Below are 27932 nucleotides of genomic sequence, written 5' to 3'. Positions count from 1 at the left end.
TGACCCCTGAACCCCTCCTGTATGCCACACCATAACTTCTCCCAAACAACCCAGATTCTGACAGCCTCACACAGCAGAGCCTGTCGGACGGAGAGGAGCAGCTGGATCGCCTCCAGCAGGCAGAGCTCACACGAAACACATGCATGTCAGTGTGGAGGGCAGGTGCAGTCCAGGCGTGGCTGGAGGTTGTTATGGGAATGCCTATGTACATCCGAGCCTGCTCTGAAAACGTCAAAAGTGGCAAGGTACACCTTTAGTGCAAGTGGTTCTTCTGCTGTTTCCTCACCTTGTAGTGAGAGCGGGGTGGTTTACGAGCAGGTCGGTGACCTCATGGTTTGATAAAAGTTTGAATTTGTGGTCCTCAGGTGCTGCTTGGACTGACAGATGAGGATTTAGAGCTGGGTCTGGGCATCGTTAACCCGATTCATCGCAGGAAGTTAAGACTGGCCATTGAGGATTACAGAAGAGCAGAAGGAGATCAAGGGTGAGCAGAAGTTAACGAAACTGTAACTGGCTGCATTTACTTTAGTACTCTTAAGGTACATATATATATAGTACTTAAACTGAGTATTTCCATTTAATGAACTTCAGCTATAGTTAATTTGTAGATTAAGATTTAAAACATCATCAAACATTTTAAGATTATATAAAATATAAAGTATTGGTGTTGGGCAAATCACCCAACAGTCAGTAAAATGCCCCAAAGCAGCTGCAACATTGAGGTATTGCTACGTTTAAGTAAAGGATCTGAATTTTTCTTCCACTACTGCTAATCATCTTCTAGACTTTCAAAAGCCTCTGAAATGGACCATCACTGGGTCGCAACATCGTGGCTGAGTGACGTGGGGCTGCCTCAATATTCCCAAACTTTCCAGAGTCACTTAGTGGATGGACGCGTCCTGAACTCTCTGAGCCGCCGAGACCTTGAGAGGTTTCTCAACATCGGCGACCAGTTCCACCAGACTAGCATACTTCTGGCAATCCAGCTGCTGCAGATGCTCAGCTTTGATAAAGAGGTCAGACTAGAGATTGTATCATGTTTTGATACATTGCATCACTGCGATTATCCACAGCAGCCTGACGAACACATGAGCTCTTGGTGCTGGACTCCGTCAGCAGACCCTTATTCTTTCCCATGTGTTTCCTCTGGCCTGTGCCACAATAGTACGGTCTGTGTGTTGTGTTTTCACAGGCCCTGCAGGCACGACGGACAAAATGCGATCACCAAGACTGGGACCCCATTGTTTGGACATGTCACAGAGTAATGAAGTGGATCAGAGACATAGATCTCAAGGTGGGTGGGGGGTCAGTGAGGGTATTACCATGACAGGGGCTGATTGGAACCAGATAACGCAGTATGGGGCTCTAGGATTTCCTGAAAAATAGTGGTAGCTTTGTTGCTTTGTTGCTCTACCACTTCTGAAAGAAAAACATCAGAAGAACTCTGTTTTAGACAAAGGAACATGACAAAATACCATTCAAGTGCTTTTCTTCATCACAATAAGAAAGATTTTGCTATTATCCAGTCCTCAGCATCCTCTTTTGGACTGACTATCACTCAATTCCTAGCCCTCAGGGACAAACAGTGGTTTGTACCAATATGACTTTTAACAGGATGACAAATAGAGTCTGAGGTATTTTTCTCACTGTATATGCTGCCTCTGTGTTTTCTTCTCCAGGAGTATGCAGACAATCTTCAGGGTAAAGGGATCCATGGAGCCGTGATGGCCCTGGACCCGTCCTTTGACACAGACGCCATGGCCAAAGCCCTGGGAATCCCCAGCAACAAACACATGCTGCATCGACACCTGTATGAAGAGATGAAATTACTCGCTGTTCCTCATAGGTATAGATTATATATTCATACAGAATCACAGAGTTGTGTTAACTTAATTAACAATGAAATAAAAACAAATGTAAATTAATGAATGTAGTGTAACCCCTTTGGTTTACAGCAATGCAGAACAGAGTAACGAGGTTATCGGTTCTTCTTCACCTGTGGCCGTGAACCGCTTTGCTGAAGACAGGGTGTCTGTCAGAAGAACAAGCAAGGTATCATGTTCTTTCACAATTATGTGGGATGATGGGAATACAACAGTTGGCAGTAACCGTGTAGTTCCATTTCCATTTAATAGTAGTTTAGTTCATTTAGTTTTGTTCATTTAACCAAATTTTATGAGCATGCTGCTCCTCATGAAGTAGAAATGTCAGTTCTGATGTTAGGTTGACATTTTTAATAAACATCACTTTCTTGGAAAATAAAATGTAAAGAAATGTGCCTTTTGTTTTATTTGAATCTCCTCAGAGTCCACTGAGGTTACGTGCAAACAGCCAGTCAGTGGAGCGAAGCCTGGGCTTTCACGGCAGCTGTGGCTCTCTGCCCAGAGAGGCAAGACTGCAGGCTGTACCCCGGACCAAAGGCAGCCCGATGCACACCTACAAGAGTGTGGAAATCACCAACGTCTGAAGCAGCCTCAGACACCGAAATCTCTCCTATTGTTTACACTTCCATATATTTACTACTGACAGAAACCAACACTCAGCATTGCTGGCCTATTAAGAGGAATTATTACTATTTTGTCAAACATAAGAAAAACAGTTATTGTGAATATAAGGCAGAAGAAAAAGTTCGCAGACACAAAGTTTTGTTTTGTTTTTTTCCAAAAAATTTCCAAATCAGCTTTATATTATGAGTTTCTATAAAATCAGTGATCATCGCACATGAGAGGAGTGAAAAATAACCTGCAGAAATAGCTGTGCAGTCTTGTTCTCTTTTGATGCCTTATACACCATATATTTTCACAGTGCTGTTTTCCTTTTTTTTTATTTAACAGATCACCTCATTTTTTTCACTTAACAATAATTAAAGAATCACATTAGCGTTATAGATCTAGTCATTACAATATGCTTTCTCAGTAGAGATATGTGTTTATCTCCTGAGGAGACCCTTAAGTGTGTCATATCAGCGCTCACTTTTACATATATGAGATAAATTTGTGGTCACAACACAGTTAAATGTGCCAAAAGTACAGTAACGGAAACGTATTTGTGTCGAAGAGAGAGCTACAGTAACTGCTTTGGTTTTCGTTTGAATGTACGTGTTGATAAAAAAATGTATTGACAAGAATTATCCAGTGTATTATGTCGATAAAAGCCACAGTTGAATGTCGTCGTTTCAACTATGTGAACGGTCCCCACATGTTTATACTGTATAAGCACTGATTACACAGCAACACTGTTACTTCTATGATGAAATCAATGTATAGAATGTAATGGTATATTTTGTACAGATCCTGTTTTATAACACACTGATGCACAAAGTTTGTTGTTCCTAAGCATGAAAACACGTATGAAATGTCCCACAGGGCCACACTGTGAGTAGCTGCAGGTTAATCCAAATAGTAGAAACAGGTTTGTGAGACAGTTTCTGGGCGTCTCCTTTTGCAGCCATTAGCAAAACAGTTTAAGAGGAAAAAATTAGACCAGCTTGGACTTGTGTAAAAGGCAGAAAGGAAATGATATTTGTATGTAACACCAGAGTTAATACTGTATCACAATTACTACTGTATTTCTCTTTACTCAGCTGTCAGAGCTGTTCATGTATGCCAACAGGTGAAACTATCGTCCTTTGTATTTTTCAGGACAGATGCATTAAAATTGTAATTAAAAGAATGAAAGAACGTCCTTCTTCCATTTTAAAGATATGATATATTTTACTGCAGTTCTATAATCATAATAACTATATATCCATACCAATACATTCATTTGACCACTTCAAGTCCTTACTAAAGTTGTGTTAAAGGTTTTAATTGTCCAGTTCAGTCAGCTGACCTAAATCTGTGGACAATGAGACGATTAATCAATTCATTTTATAAAATCGTTTTAAATTGGGGCCACGCCACTTTTCTTTTATGTTTTATTTCAATGAATAAATTGTTGAGGAAGTTGAGTCGAGCGGCGCTAGGACCCAGAGGAAACCGGTCACAGGCGCACTCTCAGCCAGGACAGGGAGGTTTCACTCCGGCTCCAATTTGCACAAAGTTCCTGTCTAATATTTAGTTTGTTTTTTTTTTTGTGTGTCGGTAAACACCGTGGGAACAAGTTGGCTGTGTGATTTTTAAAGAAAAACTGTGAGGTTGAACTGGACGTCAGGTGCTGCGTCCTCTTCAACTCGTTCTCCAGTCTTCCTGAAAACACCTGCGTGGTTCAGGTAACTCACCCATGAAGAGGGAAGTCTGATCGGCGATCAGGTGAGGCCTCTTTCAGATCACCACGAGAACAGCTGCTCACGAAAGGTTTCCACCGAATATAGTGACCAAGACGATTCTCAGTTGAACCTCAGGTCGCTCACAGCCACTAAAAGTTTCTTTGCGAGTTGTTTCTGTCCGTCAGAGATAAGTTGACTTGTCAGTGTCGCACCTGTGAAGGGACAGGTCCTCCCCCCCGAGGTCCTGTTCTGCTTTGCAAACAATGATCACACTGGTTGAAGGAAGGATTGCACCATTTTAACCGCTTTTCTGCACCAGTACTGTGACATTGGTTGATCTGTAAATGTCCCCTATGCAGAGGCCTGGCAGGAGCAGACATTATGCCTAAACTCTTTGCAGGGTAGACAGGAAAATGTGCTGATGTTGAAGAGGACACACCCATGCACGCTGTCCAGCAGACTAACACAGGAGTGATGTTTAAACACACAGAAATCAGAAGACACAGAAGGTCAGCACTCAGTGTCATGTTCAGACCGGCAGAACCATAGACTACCACACTGATGTCTTATTGTCCCCAAATGTTTGTCCTTGATAGTGGTGTTAGCACAACATGTAGTTTTGCAATATGTGGTAGGCAGTCACCTTTTACAGTACACACTGTATTTGTATGTTGATACATACTGTACATCAATGGAAAGCAGGGTACTAAATGTCTGCTTTTTAAGGTGAAATATCAGTATCTCAGAAAAATAAAATATCAGTATCTCAGAAAAATAAAATATCAGTATCTCAGAAAAATAAAATATCAGTATCTCAGAAAAATAAAATATCATTTTTGTCAAATATTCAAATTCCAGTTTTATTGTTACAAACATCAAATTGTATGTGCATTGATCTATAGATTTAGCACCAATTTATGCTGCTGTTACAAACATAATCAAGTACATTAAGTCGATCTCAGGACTAAAACAGTTGAGATTATTGTTGTACAGTTTGCATTTCGTCTCATCAGTCTGCAATGATTATACGTATGCATTGTGCATGTACAGATTTAAATAGTCCAGATGTTTCTATTGTCAAATTGACTTGAATAATCATTTACAAAGTACGATGGAGCCAGGGAAAAGGAGAGTATGCAGTTTGTTGTCACTAAGTAGTTGACTGATGGCTGAAGATTGAATTGTATAAACCAATAAAGACTGTAAAGTCACTATTGGTTCCAGTACAGATGCAGCATTTTGGATCAGTGCCGTCATATCAAATTCTCTACTGTCTATTGCTTTATGACACTCACACAATGGGCTGTGTGTGAAATCTGTAACGCTATAAAGGTACAAACTATTTCCTAAATCAATACATCATCCTATGAAAAATGCTAAATAACATATATCAAATCTGTATCTCTGTGATGTTAAAAGAAGCTTTAGACCACATCACATGGTTCCAGTCGTCACACTGCGTTGCTCCGAAGTACTCATGTTAAACCTGTCATTGTGTTAGCAGCTGTTTCCATTTGAAGCCACAACCTGTTGAACTCTTAAAAGCTGATTTATTCATTTTCAAAATCAAAATAAAATACCTGTGTGAATCGATAACATGATGTTCATCCTCACAATATGTTGATACTGCGCATTTATTGGCTGTCACTCCTGTATTTGTCCAGTGACTCGTAATCAGTGACTTGAACTTTAATCGCTCCTTGAAGTTCTGTCAAGCAGTGATTGAAGTGAGTTTTTACCGACAGCTGAGCTCAAACTGCTGACTCTGACGGCGACCATTTCAATGTCAGAGCCGTTAAGTAGCAAAAGGCTGAAGTAGCAAAAAAGCTGGAGACTTAAAAATATCTGCAGGAAAAGGACGGGAACACCTGTTTCACTGTTACAAAGAAATGCACTGGCAAACCAATGCAGGTGTACCAGTAATGTCTCCAATAGACCAAAGATTAATTATCTTTCCTCACCCTTCGCCTTCAGCAGCCCTCCAGGCTTTCTGAGTCCTGCATGCAGAACATTCAGGACCCTTATATCAACAGCATTCAGCCATCTGTGCTTATCTCACCACTTCTAGGTCAGAACAAGTGGACAGAAGCTATACTGCAGGGTGTGCACTGTGTGAAGGGTTGGACTAGTTCACCAACATTTATACAGGCCGTTGGCATTCTTGAAACACTTGTGCTTTGAATCATCAATGAAGAGTACATCATGTGATGATGTAGAGCAGCAGCTATCTAAGGATGGAGACTTGACTATTTAACTGATTTACTAATTAGAAAATAAGATGATATACAGTATGTACTGTACATTGTACAGGTCCAACATATTATTTATTGCAGACATTGTTGTGCTTCATCAAATATATTTCTATCAACAAGTCTCAACATAACAGGATTCTTTAATTAAGAAGGTATTTTGATCCTTTAGCACAGTTAATGTTTATGTTGTTAATTTAAGCACTCTGTGGCCTACTGTAATTACCACCTGTAATTGTTTATACTGGTTATGATACACGATGGAGAGGTATTCACAGAGGAACAGAAAGACTTAAAAGGTTCAAGGGTGGTTTGAACTGCATATGTCTTGTAATTCCAGCTAATGCTCTGTGTTATAGGCAGAGTTCAAATAATGCAGGTTTTCAAACAAATTAGTTTTTATGTCTGAACATACTGCATTATCTATTTATTGCTGTTTAGTTTGTAATATTTGTTTTGGTTCATACCCCTTTTACTTTTTCCACATTTTCTATGTATGAGAAGCCTTAAGATACTTACCCAAGATTTTTAAATCTGTAATTACTACCAGAGGGGTTTCAAGTTTAGAAATATTTCTGAACTATGTCTTTTCTAGAAATAGTTTAGTCCTGTTAAAATTTTTAGTTTATCATGCAGTGTGACTGCTTGTGTGCAGTAAATAAAAGATTCCAACGACTGATATATTTTATTAATTGGCAGTTGTTTCAACAATGTCTCGTAGTTTAGCGTGTCGATTAATCCACAAAGATTGAAACATTTTTCCATTTTAAAATGATGTGATCTGCTCTGCCTGATACCAAATGATATTCCTATTAATATGTGGCGTCCAGTGGCAGAACAAACAAGATTCTCATTTTGGTACACACCACCACCTTTAGTTCTAATAGATGATTTCATCAGTGCCACAGCACAGTCTAAACATTGCAGTTTCCTCCGCTTTATTAATGGATACTCCCTGTAGGATGTCATTATGTGAACATTTTCACAAACACTTGACAGCAATTTAAGTTCATGTAACAGTCTGCACATGACTCACCTCCATAGAATACATGCAGCAAATCTTCAGTGTTTGATATTGGTGCTGGGAACAGGACCATGATATCAGGAAACACGTGACGCAAAATAATAATTTGTTGTGAGATGATGAATGAAAATCCACTCCAATCCATCCACCTGTCCGTCTATCTATCGTGTTATAGAGCATGTCTGCATATTTCATGATAAAAGTTGAGTAATGTGTTTGCATCAGTTGCAGGTATGCTTTTTTAAATACCATCACCATCACAATTTTTGTGGCATTTCATGGTTTTGTCCTTCCTCCCAGTCGTCCTCGCTCTTGAGTTAATGTCTGTCGTGTTAAGACATGTGCAGAAATACCACCGCACTTGTTTTTCCATAACCTGTTTCACACCACAATTGATTTTTGTTTTCTTACAAACTGTCTCGCGCGCTTTTCAAATTCCTGCTGCTCTAAAGTGTAGCATCTCAGTGCCATTCCTGTTTTTGAGTACACAAACCATACATTTATTCACATTTAATCACTGTAACAATAAAAAGGATGCTACTGAAATTAGTTCAGCACACTACTGTTGAGCCTTTAACCATTTATTGTACCAATATTTTGCTGATTAGTTTGACAGTGTATGGGTAAAATGCAGAAGCAGGGATGCGTGTCAGAGAGGGCGTCATCATGCCATATTGACTTAAAAGTTATTTGACATTAATTTGTATTTTTGGCATTGGCTTGACAGGCATTTAGATTTTTTTTTTGTTGACTGTGTAGTGATAGATGAGTGATAGAAGGTCTTTGGGATCTTTATGTGATTGATTGTGTACAGCAGGAGCATCAAATCTTCTGCCTGCTAGAAACTTCCAAGACGAAACATTATTTTAGCTGAGAAGATGAAATCCAAAAGATTAATGTAACTACCTCTTAAACCGCGTTAATCTAGAGAATTATTAACTCCTCTTCCAAAAGGCTTTTATCAACAGCTTATTTACCAGAGCAGAATTACTCTCTGTCTTCCATCGATGCACCTTGTACCTGCTGCTTGGCACCAACTTTACACTACCTGTTATGAACATAAATTACTTCCTGAATCGTCGTCATACGATTGTAATAAACAAAAGAGGTACTAGCCAGAACAAAAAATTGTTCCTGTTCACAACAAAAGGTGGCAAAAAAATGAACTAGCAGTACAGCATGGTTCAAATATCAAATAATAAAGTTTTTTAGTTAAAGTTTGTCTCTTGTAGTGTTTTCTAACTTTGTTGATGGTCTTTGTTGCAGTTTGTCCTTCAGAGATGTGTCCCAATCGAGATATATGTGGTGGCGGCAGCCGCCCCAACAGATCCTCCAGTTCAGGTGCACATTATGCACTTTGTGCCCTGGGAGTTGGACTTATTGCCCTGGGTGTTGTCATGATTGTGTGGACTGTGATACCCATGGACGCACAGGCTCCAAGTGGCTCCCCGGCTCCATCAGGCAACTCTACCGTAGGGCCTGGCAGTGGGAATAACAATGGACAGAACAAGGACACCACAAAGTCTTCGTTAGTGGCTATGGTGCTGGTTGGCGTTGGAGCAGCCATTCTGCTCTTGTCCATTGGCCTTGGTCTGAGGAGCAAGAGTAGATCACGCGGCAGACGTAACCAGCCAGTGGCAACACAAGCCGCCGTTGTGGACCGTGTGGCTCAGGAGCAGGAAGAACCGTGAGTGATTTAGCTTTTCTTTTATACTTTCACTTCCATCTTGTCATTTTTTCTATCAGTCGCACACATTTACCCATCACAACAACGTCATTCAAACATTTTTATAATGTGCAAATAAATTAAAAATCTGAAATCTCTGGATTACAAAGGTAATCAGACCCTGTTCTGTGGCAGTTCACATTATGGTCAGGTACATTCTGTTTACTTGAGCGTTTCTTGAGATGAACTCCGCTTGTGGCCAACTGATCTAATTGGACATAGGTCAGAAAGTCAAACCTGTTTATAGAACATTGCACAAGGCACACTGCATCTCAGGACAAAACCAGCCCTGACGTCAGAAGAACTCTCTAATGACCTCCACAATAACATTGTGTGGTGAGGAATACATCAGTAGAAGAACACGAGCGTAAGAAAGACGAGGAGAGAGGACATCTCAGTAACACGCTATGAAGTGGCTTCACGACAAGTCTCTGTCTGTAGGACAGTGTTTGAGTGGCACAGCCAACTCCACAGATTGACTGTGGAGACTTGAAGAGACTTGTGACGTGAACACAAATTAAAACACAATAGAATAATAACATTGCCCTGTAATTTTCTTTGTTGCCACTGTAAGTGTCCAAAAACAGTTTTTGCATGTATGCATGATTATTTTATCAATTTGTGATGTTATGTTTTGTATTTTTATGGTGGTTTCTCTGATCCACCTCTTTTATTGTTTTTCAGATCTACAGATCCGGCTACTTACAACGTACCGAGCTATGACGAGGTTATTGGCAGTGGAAACTACCCTGTCCGTCAGAGCAACCTTCGCCAGAGCACCTCTCAGCTGCCGTCCTATGAGGACATCATAGCAGCTGTGGAAAATGAAGGAACAGAGCCCTCTAACAACCCCACCGAGAACACCCCTCTGAGCGAGCCCACACCCCCTTCCAGCCAACCTGCCGCTGAGTCCCAGGCTGATCCGGCTGCATCAAACCCCAGCCTACCAGCCCGCAGCAGCAGCCGGGCCAGCCGTTTACTGCGGCCCCTCCGGGTGAGAAGGATCAAATCGGACAAACTGCACCTGAAAGACTTCCGCCTCCAAATCCGCACCCCCACACAGAATCCAGTGTCCATTGAACCCATCACTCCACCGCCGCAGTATGACAATAAGATGCCTGAGTTACAGTAGGGTCTCCCTTTATTGCCTGTTCCTGATGAATAAAAATATCTCAGGATTTAATTGACTTATTACATTTCTAAAAACCAATTTTCAAGGTTCACACTAAGTAGGTTAAATGTGGCTGCAAGCAGCTCAATAGAGTCTGTGCGCACACACACTCCTGAAATGAGAATATTTCAAGTGAAACTTTATCACTGAAATTTGTGATTGGTATATTTATTGTTATAATTAGGTTATTCGGTTTGTGTGGAAGGATTCCCCAGCTTTTAAACATCATGTATGGTAATTATTGCTAAACAGCTGTTCAGTTTTATTTAAAAGCCACCATACCACAAATTATTGTTGTTCTTGTTGCAGTTGCTTTATTGTAATTTTAATTAGCTTTCAGTTGCAGAAAATCTGAAACCATGGTTTTGATTCTAAAGGGGAAAAAGGGACACTAATTGTGTTGGAGATATTTAAGAGGTATTTTGTATCACACATCCAATGCAGGACTTTTTTGTGATTTTTATGTGAAAAAAAAAAAAGCACTGAGGCCAAAAATATTTCTTAGTGTTTGTGAGGACGTTTTTTGTTTTTAAATGTCTTGTCTTAAAGAAACTGGTTCATATTCTGTTTTTGAAACCAGTAGTACGGGATGTGATATCAATAAATAAACATGCATTGCTTCATAGGACTTTTATAGTGTTTAAATGTTGATTCTTTTAACTTTGTTTTAATATTTGTAGACGTGTTAAATAAATGTTTTTTTTTAATTTCATTTAGTATCATGTCAAGATTGTTTTGTTTTTTTTGTTTGTTTTATTTTGTTTTGTTTTTCAAAATGTCACTGAAAATGTGTTCCAGAAATATCAATATGTATGTTTAAGTCAATCTCAATGAACAGCAGTACATCTACTAAATACAGAGTAAACCACTCAGGACATTCAAATACATACAAGTTAGTACTCCATTCGCTGGTGTTTTTATTATTTTAATGCTGATAAAGCACCTGAGTGTTTGATAGAGCTGTATTTATTTCACAGACATAAGTATTGTCTTGTTGTCCTGTTTGTCATGGTGACACAATATAAAGACACACAACCAACTCTCCAGCTCGAGTTTCTGCTCTGGCATCATCATCATCATCATCATCATCTCACAGCTCATTGGTTACTGTTTAGCGCCCCCGTGTGGTTAAAACAATGAAATGCGACTGTGGTGTGAAGTGGGCCACAGCCACCTTTTCTCCAAAGATACTACCTCTGAGAAGCACAAGAAAGAGCTGTGCTGTGAAAGTGTAAATAGTTTGTGGAGATATGAGTGTTTGGAGGTGTTGTCACAGTAAGAATAAATGTGAATAATGCTGATGTGTTTTTTGATGAGAGTCTGATTCCGCTGTGATTTAACATTAATCCAACTAGTAAAACTGCTCATTCCTCTGATGGTTGAATTGTGATCCTTTTCGTTTTAGTTTTCTGGCGTTGAAAAAGCAGTCAACAGTATCAAAAAATGTGTGTATGTGTGTGTGTAAGTGGTATTTTACTGCTGAGCCTGGTGGAGGTATTAACTGTTTGTGTGTTTTTAAGTTCAGCCTATAAATAAATCATTAGTTTTGTATCCAAAGGCCCAATCTGTTAAGAAACCGAAGCTGTCATTTCAATGCAGTGGAGTAAAAAGCGCAATGTTCCAAAGTTTGTGTAGTGAAATACATTAGTACTTATTTACATTTCATAAGTGCATGTTTACATTTTACTGTGCACACAAATTCAGTAGATATAGAGAGAGACGGTAGATAGAAAATGTTTCTGATGCTGATGCAGATTTAATCAAGCAAAGCTTATTGTTTGAATTTCCAGGTATTAACTACATTTTTCTAAGCTCCACCTCCGCCTCGGTTCAGAAGAGTTTTTCTTTTTTCATCTTTCTCCCTCTCTCTCTCTCTTTTTTTTTTTTTTATGTGCAGCTGCCATGTAGCAGAGGGAGGAACAGCTGGCGGAGGGAAGAGCCAGCCCGGGGAGTCAGTCACATTCCTGGCTGGGATTCAATGACTGAACCAGACACAAACAAACAGAGAGGGCGAGGGAGAGAGAGAGAGACAGAGAGAGAGAGAGAGAGAGAGAGAGAGAGAGAGAGAGAGACGCAGCGAGTGAGAGGGGAGACAGACTGAGCCAGACGACGCAGACGAGGCATATTTCAGGCGCACATTAGGAGTGCGTAAAACCGCAGGAGCACATAGAAACATTGTAAGTGGTGATTGTACGTTACACAGTCGAGTTTTGTGTCTCGGAGTTGCCGACTTCCATTGCTTCTGCTTACAGGAACTGACCCTATGAATTCAGCAGTCTTCGGTTTTCTGAATGGACGCGCTGGGAAGCTTCTCCGGTGACATGGAAATGCGCGCTATTGAGCGTGTAGCCGGATGCTGAGGACGCCCGATTCGATAAGTCAATTTCTGCTTTCATTTTGAGTTTTGGACTCTCTTTTCCAAGCGGCTACAACATGGAGGGAACGAGCTTTCAGCCTCATCCTGGACTTCAACAAACTCTGAAGCAGTTTCATCTGAGTTCCATGCGCTCTCTCGGTGGACCGGCGGCGTTCTCCGCTCGGTGGCACCAGGACCCGCTCTTCGGCAAAGATGGAAAATCCGCGGAGATGATGCTCACCCTGCCGGCTCAGACACCTCCGGTGATGTCCGGTCCTCTTTTCATCCCGTCCGACCGCTCCACGGAGAGGTGCGAGACGGTCCTGGAGCGTGAGCCCATCTCCTGCTTCGTGGTCGGCGGCGAGAAGCGGCTGTGCCTCCCGCAGATCCTCAACAGCGTCCTGAGAGACTTCTCTCTCCAGCAGATTAACTCGGTGTGTGACGACCTGCACATCTACTGCTCCAGGTGCACCGCGGACCAGCTGGAGATCCTCAAAGTGGTGGGTATCCTGCCCTTCTCGGCCCCGTCCTGCGGGCTCATCACTCAGACGGATGCTGAGCGCCTCTGCAACGCTCTCATCTACGGTGGTACTTACCCTCCTCACTGCAACAAAGAGTTGGGCTCCCTGGAGTTGGAGCGAACCGAGAAGAGCTTCAAAGTGTATCATGAATGTTTCGGTCGGTGTAAAGGCTTGTTTGTCCCGGAGCTGTACACCGGCCCGAGTGCCGCCTGCATCCAGTGCATGGACTGCAGACTGATGTTCCCACCTCACAAGTTTGTGGTCCACAGTCACAAGAGACTCGAGAACCGGACGGTCCACTGGGGGTTCGACTCTGCCAACTGGCGGGCCTATGTACTTTTAGACCCGGACTACACCGGGAAGGAGGAGAAGAGTCATCTGGAGCATCTGCTTAAAGAACTCAAAGGAAAATATGATCTGACGGGAAAACTGTCCAGTAAATATTGCAGAGTAAGTCTGATTTATTTTAAGCTGTTTGCCTTTGATGAGTGTGTGTTCTGTTTCTATCTGTGGATATTTCAACAGCTTCGGGCCTCCTACAGCATCTGCACTGATTAACATTCATTTTGAGAAAGTTTCCTCTTTATTTCACTGTCTACTTTGTTTAATTGTTTCCATCTTTTGTGCTGCCAGTCTTATTAGGGAACCCCAGTGGAGTTAAAATGCAAACCACACATCACATTGCATATTTCTGTGCCTGTCCCTTCTACTCCTGCACCGTGAAACACTTCACATATATGCAGACTCACTTCATATATGTCTGGAAAAGAAGGGGATGGTGAAACCTTTAACCATCAGCTGACACCCTTGAGCATCCCTCCAAGCCTCCAAAACTCCCCAGGGTAACCCAAGGGCATCTGCATTATGATAAATGGAGTGCTGATGATATATTTTATTGGAGAGGGGGGGGCAGGGACAACCGTGATGCGGGGAAGGGGATATGAGCTTAATGAGGTTTGGGATATGGAAACGTGTGTGCGTGTCACCATCCTGGTTCTTTGTGTGGGTCAGAGATGTTCAGTGTGGACAATGGGTCCTGGAGAAGGGGTGGACGTTCCTTCGTCACATGGCAGCTGTTGTGTGGGACACTGCTAATGAGTGGACATCTCTGTATGCATCACCATAGTGCTGCTCCAGTCTCTGAGCGGGAGCCAGGAGATGCTTTACAGGGAAACCTCAGTACTCTCCTGGACAAAGTGCTCAAGAAAATGTAGTTGTCTTACAGAAACACAGATGAAATAGTAACAGGAGGAGGGGGTTATCTGTGATTTAAGATACAACACACACATAAGTGTCCGCAGCTGATTTATATCATGTTTCCCCAAGAATTGGACACAGACTCCTGACAAAATCTTTGCACAGTCCAGAAATATCTTGCACCTGTGGCTAATTCCTTCCTAACCACACTCAGCAGGTCTTGATGTATCACCTGTGAGTTACACATTTTGTCAATATGGCGAGTCCTGTAACGGCAGACAGCCTTTCAGTCTGTGTGATGTATGCAGGGCCTGAGCATCATGGAAGGAGTTTGGCAGAGGGGGGCAGTGCGTGTTTTGCTGTGGTTCAGTGTCAGTCGTGTCCCAGTTAGCAGACAGGCCTGGTCCTCGGGGAGCTGCACACCAGTGCTCTCCCATACATCAGCCTGACAGGCCAGGCTGCTGAAAGGCCGGACGAGGGCTCACAGACTACGCTTGGCTCGGCTTACCCATGAAACAAAAACTCAATGTTATTGGTCTGCCTCAGCCTCCCTCTCATGTCAGAGTGTTTTATTAATAAGAGAGAGCCTCGAAGGTTACCTCCTCTGCCTATATCATCTGTCTAGACTCACACCTCATCCGCTGTGCCTGGTGGATGTTGATAAAGCACAGCGAGAGCTGAAATGCTGAGGAGATTGTTGTTGGTCGAGTCTGATTTATTTAAGATTCAAGCAAGATTCAGCTTGTATTATAAAACGTGAATTTAGAAAGTGAGTCATTTTTGATCATCCGCAGCCTCCTCTTGAAAGCAGGAGCTGGATCAGGGGAGGGAACGATGCCAGTGAACCATTGTGTCTGTTTTGCATCAGATGCAGCATTTGGTCATTTAGCCCTTTTGCCTAATGTGCAGATGACGGCAGATTGTTGAGAGGAGGCTGCAGACTCTCTCATTCAGAAGATGCAGGGTGTGTGAGCCAGGCCTTGACATGTGTTGTCAAAGGGTCGCAACCCCTGACCTTTCCTCAAAGACACTGACCCAGCCTTCCCCCATTCTTTTCACACCATCCAATCACATGTCCTTGTGTTCAGCCCACTGGCCAGATGGCTGTCTGATAAAGGACACAGGGATATACAGCGGACAGGTAACAAACACCGATTTCAAATGCAACTTGATTTCCAAATAAACGTCGCCATTTTAGTGCTGTTTGTTCGAGAGCCTAGATTATTATAAAAATAGATGCACCGCCAATGAATGTAAATTTTATGGAAACCTGAATTTTGAATTCAAATGACTTGCTCCATTGTGCTGAACCTTGCATAAAATAATTCAAATGGTAACTTTCTGATTAGCATGAAAATCTTCAAGAAAGAGGATTGGAATTGCAAAAAACTTTTTTTTATTTTTTCTTTCAAGCTGAAGTCAAATAGTTCTGAGCATTAAGTGTAAAAAATAAAATCCCTAAGAAGTGAGGGCAATGCGATCAATCATCTGACTGAGTGGAGAGTAAAAGGGGGCTCCGGAGAACTGCGTAGACCCTTCTTAATGGAATGGATATTAAAGCCATTCAACTGAGGACAATTTATGCCATTTCTCATCACATTGTTCTCCTCACTTGATGAAATTAGCTGCAAACCTGGAGCAAACCAATCAAGTGTGTGTTGAAGGGCATGGGCTTGTGTGTGTGTGTGTGTGTGTGGTTATTAGCTGTTATTATAAGTGAATGATTGAATGAAAATATCTCTTTGGTCCTTCTCTGCCAGGTAACTATGTGTATGTTTTAACTTTACTGCGGGTGTTTTTATGTATTGCAAGTATATGAATGTGTTTGCATGTAAACAGGCGAGTGTCATGACTGGATCAGCTGCGCAGGCCAGATTATAATGAGCTCACTGCCGGCTCATTTCCATTCCCATCTGTCTGCTGACCTCTGGGAAGCCCTGAAAGTTGACATGGTGCATCTCTTTGGTCCTCAATGGGCCTGTCTGACCAGCGTTACCGCAGCCGGCTTAGACCCAATCCACCCACATTAGACGGATAAACATCGAGTCTCAGTCTCATATTAGCATATTTTCTTCAAATCTCACTCCTGGTGCATGCAGATTCATGTGTTTGCTCGCCTGTAGTTTGACTTTCATTCGCCTACTTTTGCTTATCCTCCTCTTGGAAACATCTTTCTTTTGAGAGTGCCCCCCCCCACTCGAAAGGCATCAAACTCCGCCGACCAGTCTGCTGGACAGAGCAGGTTTGGCCGAAGCAGGGATGGCGTGTCAAGGCAAAGGGGTGTCACAAGCTCCCAGAGGTTGTGGCCTCCATTCAGGCAGGGGTGACCCCCATGTTAAAAGGGTGTCAGCTGGGGTTCTGTCATGGGTGGTGTGTGCTAAAGACCTGCCGCCTCCTTTGTTTGAGGGCCAGGCTTTCAGAGGCTGTGAAGTGCAGCCATTTCTCTTTGTTACTGCAATGTTTCTTTATGTACTGTGTGGCTAGGTCTGTAACCTCCAGCCTCTCCCGGGGTGGGAAATCCACGTCTGTGAGTTTGGCGTGTCACTGGTTTCCTGGCTATGTGCTCAAAGACCGATTGGAGCCTGTAGTGGTGTCTGCATGTCTGATAGAGACAGGGCTGGATAATAATTCAATATAAGTGCTTATCTCTTTCAGAAAAAATTTATAGTGATTAGTTTTTAAAGGTTTATTTTACAACTATGCAATATCACAGATAAATATAGTTCATTCATTTGGATATGAATGGGATGATTGTATTTGTTGCACACACACATTTCTACAGTGTAATAAACTAGAAAAGATACAAGGATACAGAATCTGCAAGTCATGAGTGAAAATTTAACATTTTCTAGAAAAGTTATAGCAAATAACAAATTCAAGTGTTGCGATATCAGTGTTAAACCAATATACAGCATTGCCTGTGTCTGTTTCTTCATTTGAAGTGTACAATATTTTGCTTGGTTCCTCTCTAAACCTCGATGACACAGCACAGTGCTAATGTGTGAAAGACGTCTTGTGTAACCCGATGGAGTGAGGGGGGAGGATGATTAGTGTTGATCAGTGATGATGAGATGAGGGAGGAGATGAGCACTGGCTGTGACTGCAGCCAACAAGCCAGTCAGTCGGTGGGTCTGTTAGTGGCAGAACAGATGCCTGTATTGGGTTAGTGTCATTCCACAATCATCATCAATTCCTCCTCGATCACCTCCTGATTTCCAGCTCTGTGATTAAGAGTCAGGCCCATCTGGTGCAGAGACAGGAAATCCTGGAGTCTGCTGGCTGAGCTACTAAGCTGCTGTAGTTGGGAGGGAGGGGGGTAAACTCTGATAATCCTACATAACTCCTGGAATGCAGGGACCACAGTGCACATCAAAACGATCATCTTCTCTGCACAGCCTCTTCAGGAACACAGAATCACTAAATGTCAGCCATGGGCTCCCTCCTCCTTCTCTGGCCCACTCAAAGCATCCTCACAATTTATAACCAGTCCCTCTGGAATTTTGTAATTAGAGCATGAATTAGATATCCTGCACAGAGCATGTTACATGGAGAAACCAACAGAGCAATTGCACATACCAATTCAAGTGCTTTACTGATGAGACTTCAGAGGCCACAGCCATGAGCAGGATTGCAATATTTATCCCCTTAAAATTTCTTTGTCTCTGCTTAATGACCAAAAGCTCTAAGCTACATAACTGTTAGACCACATTGGAGACGTGCTAATGGAGCTCCAGCCAGAGCAGAAGTAGGCCCTGCTGGTGCCATATGACAAATCGGCATGCTGCTCTCGCCTACAATCCGCCCACCGACCACCTCCAAAGCTATCAGGAGGATTAGCTCACGCAGCTAAACCAAACAGACTGCTCAGTGTTCAGACAGCATTTGGTCCAAATCTTGTTCGTGCCTCCTGTTTTGATGGCTAGCAGATCACAATTGGGCCGCTGTCGGTTCACTTGCGACTGGTGCGGTGCCAAGTTGCTCTACAGTGCTCTGTGTGTGTGTGTGTGTATGTGTGTGTGTGATGGCGGGAAAAAGAGAATGAATGTTTTAGGGATTTACACTTGCTCGTTGGGATATGCATAATTTATTTTAGGATTAGGATAGTTTAGATTAACTTTGAATTCTCTGCTGAGTTCATAAAGATGGCACAACAGCAGACACCCAGGGCCCTGAAGGTAGCGTTCTCCTCGTCTGCTGGTAACAGAAAAGCTCAGAGCTCAGACCTGGAAAATAGTTTGTGTTCCAGAGCTGTTTAGTGTATGTTTGCACATGTGGGCAGGTGTGTACCTCAACATTTCAAGGCCTCAGTCAGACGTGTTTTCAGTTGGAGTCTCCTCCGTACGCTTGTGATTGGAGGGTGGCTGCGGTTGCTAAGCAGAGCTGCTCTTCCTGTGCTAAATAAGAACTTCGTGCTCTCTGGCTGGTGGGCTCAAAGAAGCGTGCCAGAACACACACACACACACACACACACACACACACATGAACACAGACCTCACAGTACATAGACCTCTTACAGTACAGAGACCTCACCCTCCTCCATTCACTGCCCATCCTCTTTCATTGTGACCTCCGAGCTGTGATTTGACGAGTCTTTCCTCCTCCTCCTCCTCCTCCTCCTCCTCCTCCTCCTCCTCCACCCTCCTTCTGCTGCCTTCCTTTCTCCAACTCCTCCTCCACTGTGTACCACGCACGCACACACACTTCTCCCACAGGTCAGCACTGTATAAAGCTCCCCTCTCCATCAGTGAGACCTCCTTGTCTGACACCTCCTCTGTCCCGCCACCATCATTCACCTCCTCCATTTGACACCTCCTCGACCCAGTAGGACACACACACACACAGACATACGCAGACACAGGCTCTCCTCCTCTCCTCCACTGAGATCTCTACTGCACTCCCCCTCACACTGCATTATACTTAGATCTCCACCTCCACTGTAGTGAGCGCATGCTGTATCAGTCTGTATTCAGAGTGGCCTACATACCCCACACATGTATCACTGCGCTGTTTGTCTCATTTTGAAGAGCTGAAAAGTCACTCTCCAGCCTCAGTCAACTTTTTAAAATGATAGATAGATATTTTATTTCTCCCTGGTTAGTGTTTGTCACACTTTTGGGTTGTATAGACGATCATTCCCCTTCGCTGAAAAGCTGTGAGCCTCTGTGTGCTCTTCAGACCACCTCGACATGCTTTCTTGCAGAGATGGAGCAATGCAGCATTGTCAGCAGGCACCCATATCAAATGAATTCAGCACAGCTGTCCTAGCAGACTCTATTGCAGTGGGAAAGGAGGGGGGGGGGCAGTTATTTATTCAGTATTACAGTCACCCCAGGATCCATCGCATTCCCTTTTTGCCACAGCATTATCTGATCAGGTGGACATTTTTTTCCCTCTTTGACCTCGTTAGTCTTGTTCATTACCTCATTCAAAAGCATGGAGCATCACGCTAAAGAGTTAGCCACCTGCCCCACCCTGCTCCCTCTTTCTGCTCTTTCTCTCTGTATCAATACAGCGGGGTCTTCATTTATAAGGACAGGCGTACAAATGGGCCACGGTTCCACACATGCTGAGGACACCTCTTCCCTCACCCCTACCATACGCCCCCTTTTCTGCAGGTGTCTAATAGATGTGGTGTTGTCCTGCACTGTACTCACTGTGCCGCCTGCCCAGTCGGAGCCGTCTCCCTCCTGCGCTTGTGGCGTTGACAAGCGTCTGGCTTTATTTCTAGCCAGTCGACAAGCGCAGACACCGACACCCATGGCCTGAAATAGAGCAGGCCTACCCTTTAGCCCATAATGATGGGACCTATTATAAGCCTTGTGTGTTAAGCAGTGTATGGCTGGCATCAAAGAAGAATTAACACACACATGATCTTAAAAACGTCAAGCTGCTTTTCAGATTATTATTAAAAACCAACCAACTTCTTATTTTGGTGTCAACAGCCTTAATCTGCATGTTTCAGTCAGAGGTTTTGTGACTTTTAATGATCTGATGAAGTTTTCTACTCAACAGAGGCAAAATATGACCTTTACGTAACAGTGACATGTTTGAACAAGGTGACTATACGTAGCACAAATAAAAGAGCTATTTTAGAGATATTCAATTCACTTGTGACTTTGTAACAACTGAATATGCTAAATAAAATGCAGAGACAATAGATTGGTTGGGGGCATCTGTCCCATATGGAATGTATGAATTATTCCAGAGGTTATATCAGGCTATTGTTGGTGCACTCATCTTCACAAAGACACCTATCTCTACATGTCCATATTTAATTCCCCCCTTTCAGTTGCTAAACTGTACAGGGTGCTGATATAATGAGTACCTCCAAAGAGATTAGTCGCTCCATCGTCAACGCAGCTCCCTAATTTCTCTGCTTTTGTTGTGGTGCAGGCTGTGCTAAATAGGATAAAGGGGCTTGGCTGGACACAGTGGGAGGAAGTGGGTTTTGTGCAGCGAGCAGGTGCAGTGGAATGACAGTAGGGTTTTTGAGAAGTATTCTTTGTCTGTGTGCATGCATGTCCACATGTATGTTTGTGGACATGCGTGTACCTTCAGCTCTGTGTCTGGCCAAGCCAGGAGGGTATGTGCTCCCTGAGTGCAGCTGAGATACACCAGGAACCTCTGGAGCTCGATTTGAACCCTCAATCACAGGGCTCCTTAGGGGTTTGCAGTAAATTCTTCAGGCGAATGGTTTTCTCTCCCCTTCCTCCTCCTCTTTCTCTCTCTTTCTGCTCACATCTGGTGAACAGCGCTAGCACCCCTGTCATCTTTTACAGCGTTGAGGTCATTTCCACCCTATCGGTAAAGTGGAAACACATGATGTGCAGGGTTCAGCCTTAATGGGGTGGGGCTGGCATGGACCAGCACTGACACAGCTTTAGAGCCAAGAGTTGCCAAACAGCCTTTCTGTGGACTTCAAAATTAGAGACATTTGGGGTAAATAATGTCAGAATACTTATATTTACCCGTTCAATATGCAACTACTATAATTAGTTACTTTTTTGTAAATGTTAATGTTTTTGCTATAATGCGGGTTTTAGATGTTTTCTTTAATGACATGGAGCTCAGCATGCAAGAGCAGCAAAGCTGAGCATTGAAACTGCAAAAAAAAAAAGAGACCAATTGTTCAGGCTTGCAGTGTGTATAAGTGTATAATGAATACCAAATTCAGAAGACATGTTTATCCTTTTAGAGTTTTTCTATATCCATTCCAAGTTTTATTTTTGCAGTTAATTTCTTCCATTTACATGCTTTTTCCTTCTTAATCATGTTACTGGTGAGCTGCGTAGTCATGTGCAGACCTTGGCAGACACTATGGATGAAGGGTGTGTCCTCAAATTTAATTGGGATTCTCCTTTAGCAATAATGCGGATTTCCTCAATTCTGTCCACTACTGCACCGTTCCTCTTCAACTACTTCACACCACAGCTCACAGTGTTTGTCATTGTCAGGAATCTGAGCTTGTGTCATTTGTGAAAACTTAGCTCTGCCATCTGACACATTCTGGTTGATTTCTTAACAGTGCATTAGTATGAGCTTCATATGAATTAATTGCTCTGTCGCATCGACTACTTTTTATGGTAATTTTTTTTTTTGCATTGTGCAGAAATGTATTTTTTACTGTCTTTGTGTTAGAATTCAATGAAATAACGGTTTTGTTTGCAGTGACTTTAACAACTGAACATTTAGCTTTTCTTAAATAGTTTGCTGCTAAAGTCTCCCATTGGAATAAACTGTTTTTAATGGAGTTTTACTGTCTCACTACATGGATCTCACTGTGTCTCCAAGCAAATTCCAGTCACACTGTGGTTTCCATTTTGTGGTAGACAGAGCTGCAGTGTAAAAAGGGGAGGGCTACAGTCAGTCAGTTACTGTCTGTGGGTAGACTACAGGCAGAGTGGCGGCTTTGAGCAGCTGCATGGATTTTTATTCCTGCTGTCCAACAGGACTCCATCATAGACTGCAGCAGCACTCATTATTGAGGGAACACACTCCTGTGCTGCGTGCCTCTGTCCTCATTACCTCTGCAGCAGCTTAGCTCTCTGCCTTTGTTCTCTCTCTTGGCTTGAAACTAGAGAATATGGAGAGAAGTGCTGAGGCTGCACTTAGCTCGGCTGCCCACAACTTCTGCCGCACAGGAGAAAACATAGCACAGACAACCGCCACCCCCCTAAGCCCTCTTGTCTACATATTTCCACAAAGCCAACGCACAGGGGATGCTCTAGTTTGATTCATCCTGACTTAGATGTAGGCTGGTTTGCTCAGGGCTTCTTACATTCTGTTTGTTGTCTTCACTGCTCTTTGTCACTTGACTGGGTGAAATATTTCACTCTAAGGTGTATTTGTGTGTTGGCCTACTGACCAAATGCCCTAATGGCCAATCTGTTGTGTGAAAGGTCCCATAGACTAATTCCTCAGAGGCGTTAAACAGCAGCCGTGCAGAGTGACTGGAGGAACAGTAAACTTTTATCACACTAATAACCCACAGTCATTGCTACCCTAATGGCTTAGACAGCCATACCAGGGGTTGCCTGGAGGTCAGGTTGAATTGCAGGACATAAATGGTAGATTCTAACGGTAGCACAAATAAAGAAGAAAAAAGGAGGGACATTTGAGGTGAGCAGAAAGGGAAGAAAGTTCTACTATAACAGCAGATAATCACTTATATTGATTTGCAGTAAAAGAAAGCCATTGATTGGACTGCTCTTTTATAACGAGCTGATCTGTGGCCTTTTAACCCTCTTTCCCACCCAACGCTACACCCTCTCAAAGCTTGGACTCAGTCCGAGAAACAACTCCTACACAAGTGACAAGTGAGTGAAAAGATTTGAGTTTGCCCGGCACTTGGTGAAAACATCGGTCAGAGAAGTAGCAATGTGAGAGAGATGATTTGTTAATGGAGTTCAAATCTGCACTTTTTCTCAGATTCCTCTCCCTCTGGCTGAGGTTGATGGATCTTGAGAGTGTTTGTTTTAGGTGAAGTCAGTGTTGGAACAGAATGATGTGAACCGCAGGCCAGACTGTGGTTCTGTGGTTCAGCTTCAATCTGAATGCAGACAGTTCTGTTTGTTTTGCTTCTTCGTTTCTCAGGGAGAAATTTAGACGCTGCCAAAGTCCTGCGCTCACACCCAAGGCACGCAAATAAAACCCCTTCACAAAGAGAAATTATGTACCTGGGTGTAGTTGCTACATCTGGACTTCACCACCACTCCACTGCAGGGGTACTCTTCCATTGATGTCTCTGCTGTCCAACTCTGATCTTGTAAAAGGGCTCTTTGGGAGACGAGATGGCATTTGATTGTTTCAGTGGCTGGGTGTTTGTGTGTTTTGTTCCTAGCCTTTTCATAAATAGCAGTTTTTATGTTGCTGAGGTCAACTGGTTTTACTAGACTGGAGAGGCAAGTCCAGAGGCAAGGAGGCCTCCCCACCATCTGGCAGCCATAAAAGGGGGAGCAGGAGGTTTTTAGTGGAGGTTTATGGGATGGTAGGGTGAGACACTGAGGGGAAGAGAGACAGAGTAGATGGTGGACTCTGGTTGCCCCCGAGCTGCAAAGCTTCCTCTGCAGTCTGAATGACAGGTCAGAAGTTCATTGCCTTGTTTTCATCCTGCATCTGCCTCGTAAGGTGAAGGAGGTGACAGTTGGTTCAGAGATCGAGGGCAAAGGATTTAACGTCACTGCGAAGCTGTTGTGGCTACTGCGAATAAAGATATATTCAGGACAACAGGTCTTTCTTTTGATTTATTGAACTCGCTGTATTTTTAAATGTGTGTTCAGACGACTGTAGTTGACTTGTTGTTGCAGGGCTTTCAGCTTGTTATGCTGTGCTGAAGATCAGACCTGAGTCCTACAGATGGTGCAGAATTATGTGGCTGCGTAAACACTGGTGATTCAATGACTTGGTGTTGTTTGGGTATGCGTCACCCTGTCAAAGTGCCCTGTACACCGCCGAGTAACGAACAGTAAGCTGTTTTGTACGACTACAGATCCAGGCTTTCTCTTTTTGTCCAGAAACAGCCTTACTGGCAGGTGGTGACTTTATTTTGTTTGCACATCTGACTTAAGTGGGAATAACAACATTGTTAGGCCATAAAAATGCTGGAGTTTGAGGCCAGTGAGATTCTCATGGAGATTTCAGGCATGAAGACACTCCTGAGAGTCTCAGTTATGTTCTCCTGGAAGACTTGCCTGAGCTGGACCCTTCTGGTCCATCTGAAGCTGGATGCTCAGCATTATAGGTTTTCCAGAATGGGGTTATCATTGCAGAGGACTGTGCTGCTTTGCTGACTCTGGCAGTGATATCTCCCATAGAGATTTCATCTTTACTATTACCGCAGCTGAGAAGTATTAACCCTTTTATCCTTTCAAGATATTTAGGTACCATCTTGAAGGGATTATTGAGCTCTGTGTTACCACTTTAAACTCATGAAACTATGTTGCGGTTCATATGTTTCTAAGATGAACGATTACATTAAAAAAGGCCAACATGTTTGTTATGTAAATGAGTTATATTGGCCTCCTTCTCTTGCCATTCTGGGGTTGGGTTTTCAAACCCTCTGCAGCTTCACACAGTTTGTATACAAAGAGAATAAAGTGCTGACAGCAAAAGAATGAGAGCTTCTTTGGCAGCCATGCCCTTGTAGGTTTCTGTGTCACTCAACTCTATTAAATTTTTAATCATTTCCTCGCTGTGGCATAGAACTTAACATGGCTCTGCTCAGTCACACACTGTTTGGGCAGCTTCAACTCATAAAACAAGAGGAATAGAAAGTGTAAGGTAGGGATTTTCATTAAGTAATACTTAAGAAATTATTTTCTTGCTTTGTTTTTTTTTTGCTCCTATATCTTTATTTGCTGCTGTAACCTCACCCTACTGAACTGTGCCAGTCAGACAAAACAAGACGTCAATGACATCTAGGTTCTTGCAACATTAATTGATAATAGGGATAATTGCTAGTTGCATTTCTGGTTTCGCTCTGAGCCAGACACCACCAGAAGCAATTTATACAGCAACACCCATAGTGTCAGCGTCATTACAGAGTCCTTTATTATGAACTTATTTGAATATATCCAACAATTAGCATGACAACAGCATTAAAAATACTTCTATTGCCAAGAACATTGATTGCACTTGACATACTTTAAAGAAAGCATCAAAGGCACCTTCAAAGGCAGCTGCAGTGAAAGAATCCAGCCAGACGTTCACTGAGAGCCTCTCAACATACTTGGGCCCGTTTATTCGCTCACATTTTGCATCATGTCATCATCTCAATCATTAAGAAAAGGAGTGAAATAAAGCACCGGCCCTTGATCGAGAGGCTGGAAGCGAGGAACTCTGCTCTTGCTTTAGTAGTTGCGTCCACTGCAGTGATTCAGGGGATAAAAATGTGGCCTGTGTCTCTTTAAGCGAGCTGGCCTGTCTGCAGAATGCATCAGTCCTGTGGAGCAGACACAGGCCAGCAGGAGGAGGGGGGTGAAGGGAGGAGCGTCGGGCTGTGCGGAGGGAGGAATGAAGGCAGGAGGGAACAGCCGCAGTCTGGGCTTCCAGCCTCCTGGCTAGACTGCTGAAAGTTATTATTGAGTTCCTGTGTAGGGCCTCCCCTCCCTGTGGCATACTCCTCTGTGCTCACTATGAGGTAGACAGGGAGTGCAGGAGAGGCAAAGAGAAAAGTTGGCAGCCAACTATGCCCCTGTGCAGTGACCTTATATGCAACAAATGGAGGATAATTTTGTTTGATTCTGTGTTTTTGCAAAGGGTGAAGCCTCTGAAAGACTTGTAAGACGGAGACAGCCACACATGCAAAAAGCTATACAGCTGCTCAACAGCAGCTGAAACCGCGGCCTCGCTCGCTGTTGTCTTAGGTTACAGTTAAGCAGACATGTCCTGTTTTCTTAGGAATGGTCTTAACTAGTCAAGACAAGAAGGTTGAAGGTTCACCAATGAGAATGCAGAGAACTAAATCCTCTCCCGGGGTGTAAAGTGATGATGAGTATGATTCAAGGACAGGTGGTAGGAGGACTCCTTCAGTCTCCTTCAAATAACTTTGTCTTTACAGTAAATGTCAGTCATCAATTTGAACGACGTGACGACTTAAAGTGTGAACATGGCAATCAAGACTGACAGATTATTAACCTCTCCAGAGGTTTAATCTTATTTGTGGCACAAGTTAGTCAGTTTGCTTTTTCATCGTCATGTTCTTTCTCTCAGGACTGTACCTGCCTGCAACACTAATCCCTGGCCTGCATCCATCCAACTTGGCCGACCAAAAGAGAGACAGACTTTTATGTAATGCTCTGTCCGATGTATTTGTCCTGAACCTGCTGTTGCTTTAAGCGAGGCTCCCTCAAGTTAACAGTACCCAGCTGTTGCCTGTCCTACTGTACTGAACTTTTCATGGCACTGGCTCGCAAAAACCCTGAACTCATGCAGCACCTGAGGCTCAGCAGGAGCCAAGAAGGCCATTTCCCTGCACATATCTTCTGCAGCATGTCATATGTGACCTGATTAATCCCACCATGTGTCTTCATTCATGGTCAGTGCAATTATTCGACCTCTGCTGTAAAGCTGTCTTGGGCAGGATATGAAGGAAAGCTGGGCAAAGGGGGGAAAACCCTGGCGTTGAAATGGGTATTTTGTGGAGTTCTGTTTGTTGAGTCAGAGCTTAGTTGGGCTCTACTGTTATGTGGTTGCCATGGTGAAAAACACAGGCTCTTGTGCAATAAAATTATCCAGGAAAAGACATTTCCAAGAATTTTTTAGAGTCAAGAAACAGACGGCAAATTGCTGAATTCATGAGGTGCAGCGGTCCACCACCCACCCCTTCCAGCCCTCCATTTTAGAGTGCTCGTATTCATTTTATGGAAGCTCCGAGGCTCGAGCCCTCTCACCTAATTACTTCTGTAAGCAGATATGTTTTCCTATGAATGGTGGAGGGAAACAAAACCAGTGTTTAAGGATGGAATGTGTGATCTTAGGAACGGATGTTGTGGGTGTTTTATCCCCTATTTCCCTTACAGACAATTCCTTGAACAAGTGGAAACAAGTGAAATGCTATCTGATCTCTGTCAAATATTAGTGTACACACACACACTGTGAGGCCCTTGTACATTTGAGTCGTATTGTTGCCTTGCCACAGAGAGACAGCAAACATTTTCAGAGCCGATAACTCATGGTGTAGATTAGAAAGTGTGTTGACAGTTAATTGGTTTCTTTTAGTTATGGCAAAGGATCCTTACTGCTGTAACATGATGTCTTTTATACGGTTTCATGTCTGAATGAAGCCATTTTTTCAAATAGTGCGGCTTTCAGCTTGTGCTTTTTAGCATTAGAGAAATATATACTTATATACTGTGTAGTAATGTCGAATGAAGAGTAATGACGCACGGCTTTCAAGCAAGTTCAAAGCTAACTGAACAAAGAAGAAGTCTGTGGCTTTAACTTTAATAGTATTTCATTGTTTGATTGGTCATAGAAACAAC

General features: G+C 43.0%; 3 protein-coding genes across 4 annotated transcripts in view; all 3 read left to right on the top strand.

Annotated features, from left to right (window-relative positions):
* The first annotated feature begins 126 nt into the window (after positions 1-126).
* On the top strand, positions 127-3672 carry LOC113153891 (kazrin-A-like). Its single transcript, XM_026347777.1, has 7 exons — positions 127-245; positions 366-484; positions 785-1016; positions 1193-1294; positions 1680-1846; positions 1956-2052; positions 2306-3672. The coding sequence occupies exons 1-7, from the start codon at positions 144-146 to the stop codon at positions 2465-2467; spliced, it is 981 nt and encodes a 326-aa protein (XP_026203562.1). The 5' UTR covers positions 127-143; the 3' UTR covers positions 2468-3672.
* Positions 3673-3961: 289 nt separating this feature from the next.
* tmem51b (transmembrane protein 51b) lies at positions 3962-11753 on the top strand. Its single transcript, XM_026347778.1, has 3 exons — positions 3962-4250; positions 8747-9167; positions 9891-11753. Exons 2-3 carry the CDS (start codon positions 8761-8763, stop codon positions 10336-10338), a joined length of 855 nt encoding a protein of 284 aa, XP_026203563.1. The 5' UTR covers positions 3962-4250; positions 8747-8760; the 3' UTR covers positions 10339-11753.
* A 680-nt stretch (positions 11754-12433) lies between these two features.
* The window catches only part of skib (v-ski avian sarcoma viral oncogene homolog b), a 29640-nt gene continuing 14141 nt past the window's right edge, over positions 12434-27932 (top strand). Inside the window, exons 1-2 of one of the 2 annotated variants that reach the window (XM_026349681.1) lie at positions 12434-12554; positions 12630-13704. In XM_026349681.1, coding sequence (XP_026205466.1) covers positions 12811-13704 — 894 coding nt within the window. In that variant the 5' untranslated portion in view covers positions 12434-12554; positions 12630-12810. Of the gene's footprint in view, positions 13705-27932 lie in introns of both variants that reach the window. The other variant, XM_026349679.1, reaches the window with a different exon arrangement.

Source organism: Anabas testudineus, chromosome 5, assembly GCF_900324465.2.
Source record: "Anabas testudineus chromosome 5, fAnaTes1.2, whole genome shotgun sequence".
Taxonomy (NCBI): domain Eukaryota; kingdom Metazoa; phylum Chordata; class Actinopteri; order Anabantiformes; family Anabantidae; genus Anabas; species Anabas testudineus.
The sequence above is the reverse complement of the archived record's forward strand: the minus strand, read 5'-3'. Positions and strand labels throughout refer to the sequence as shown.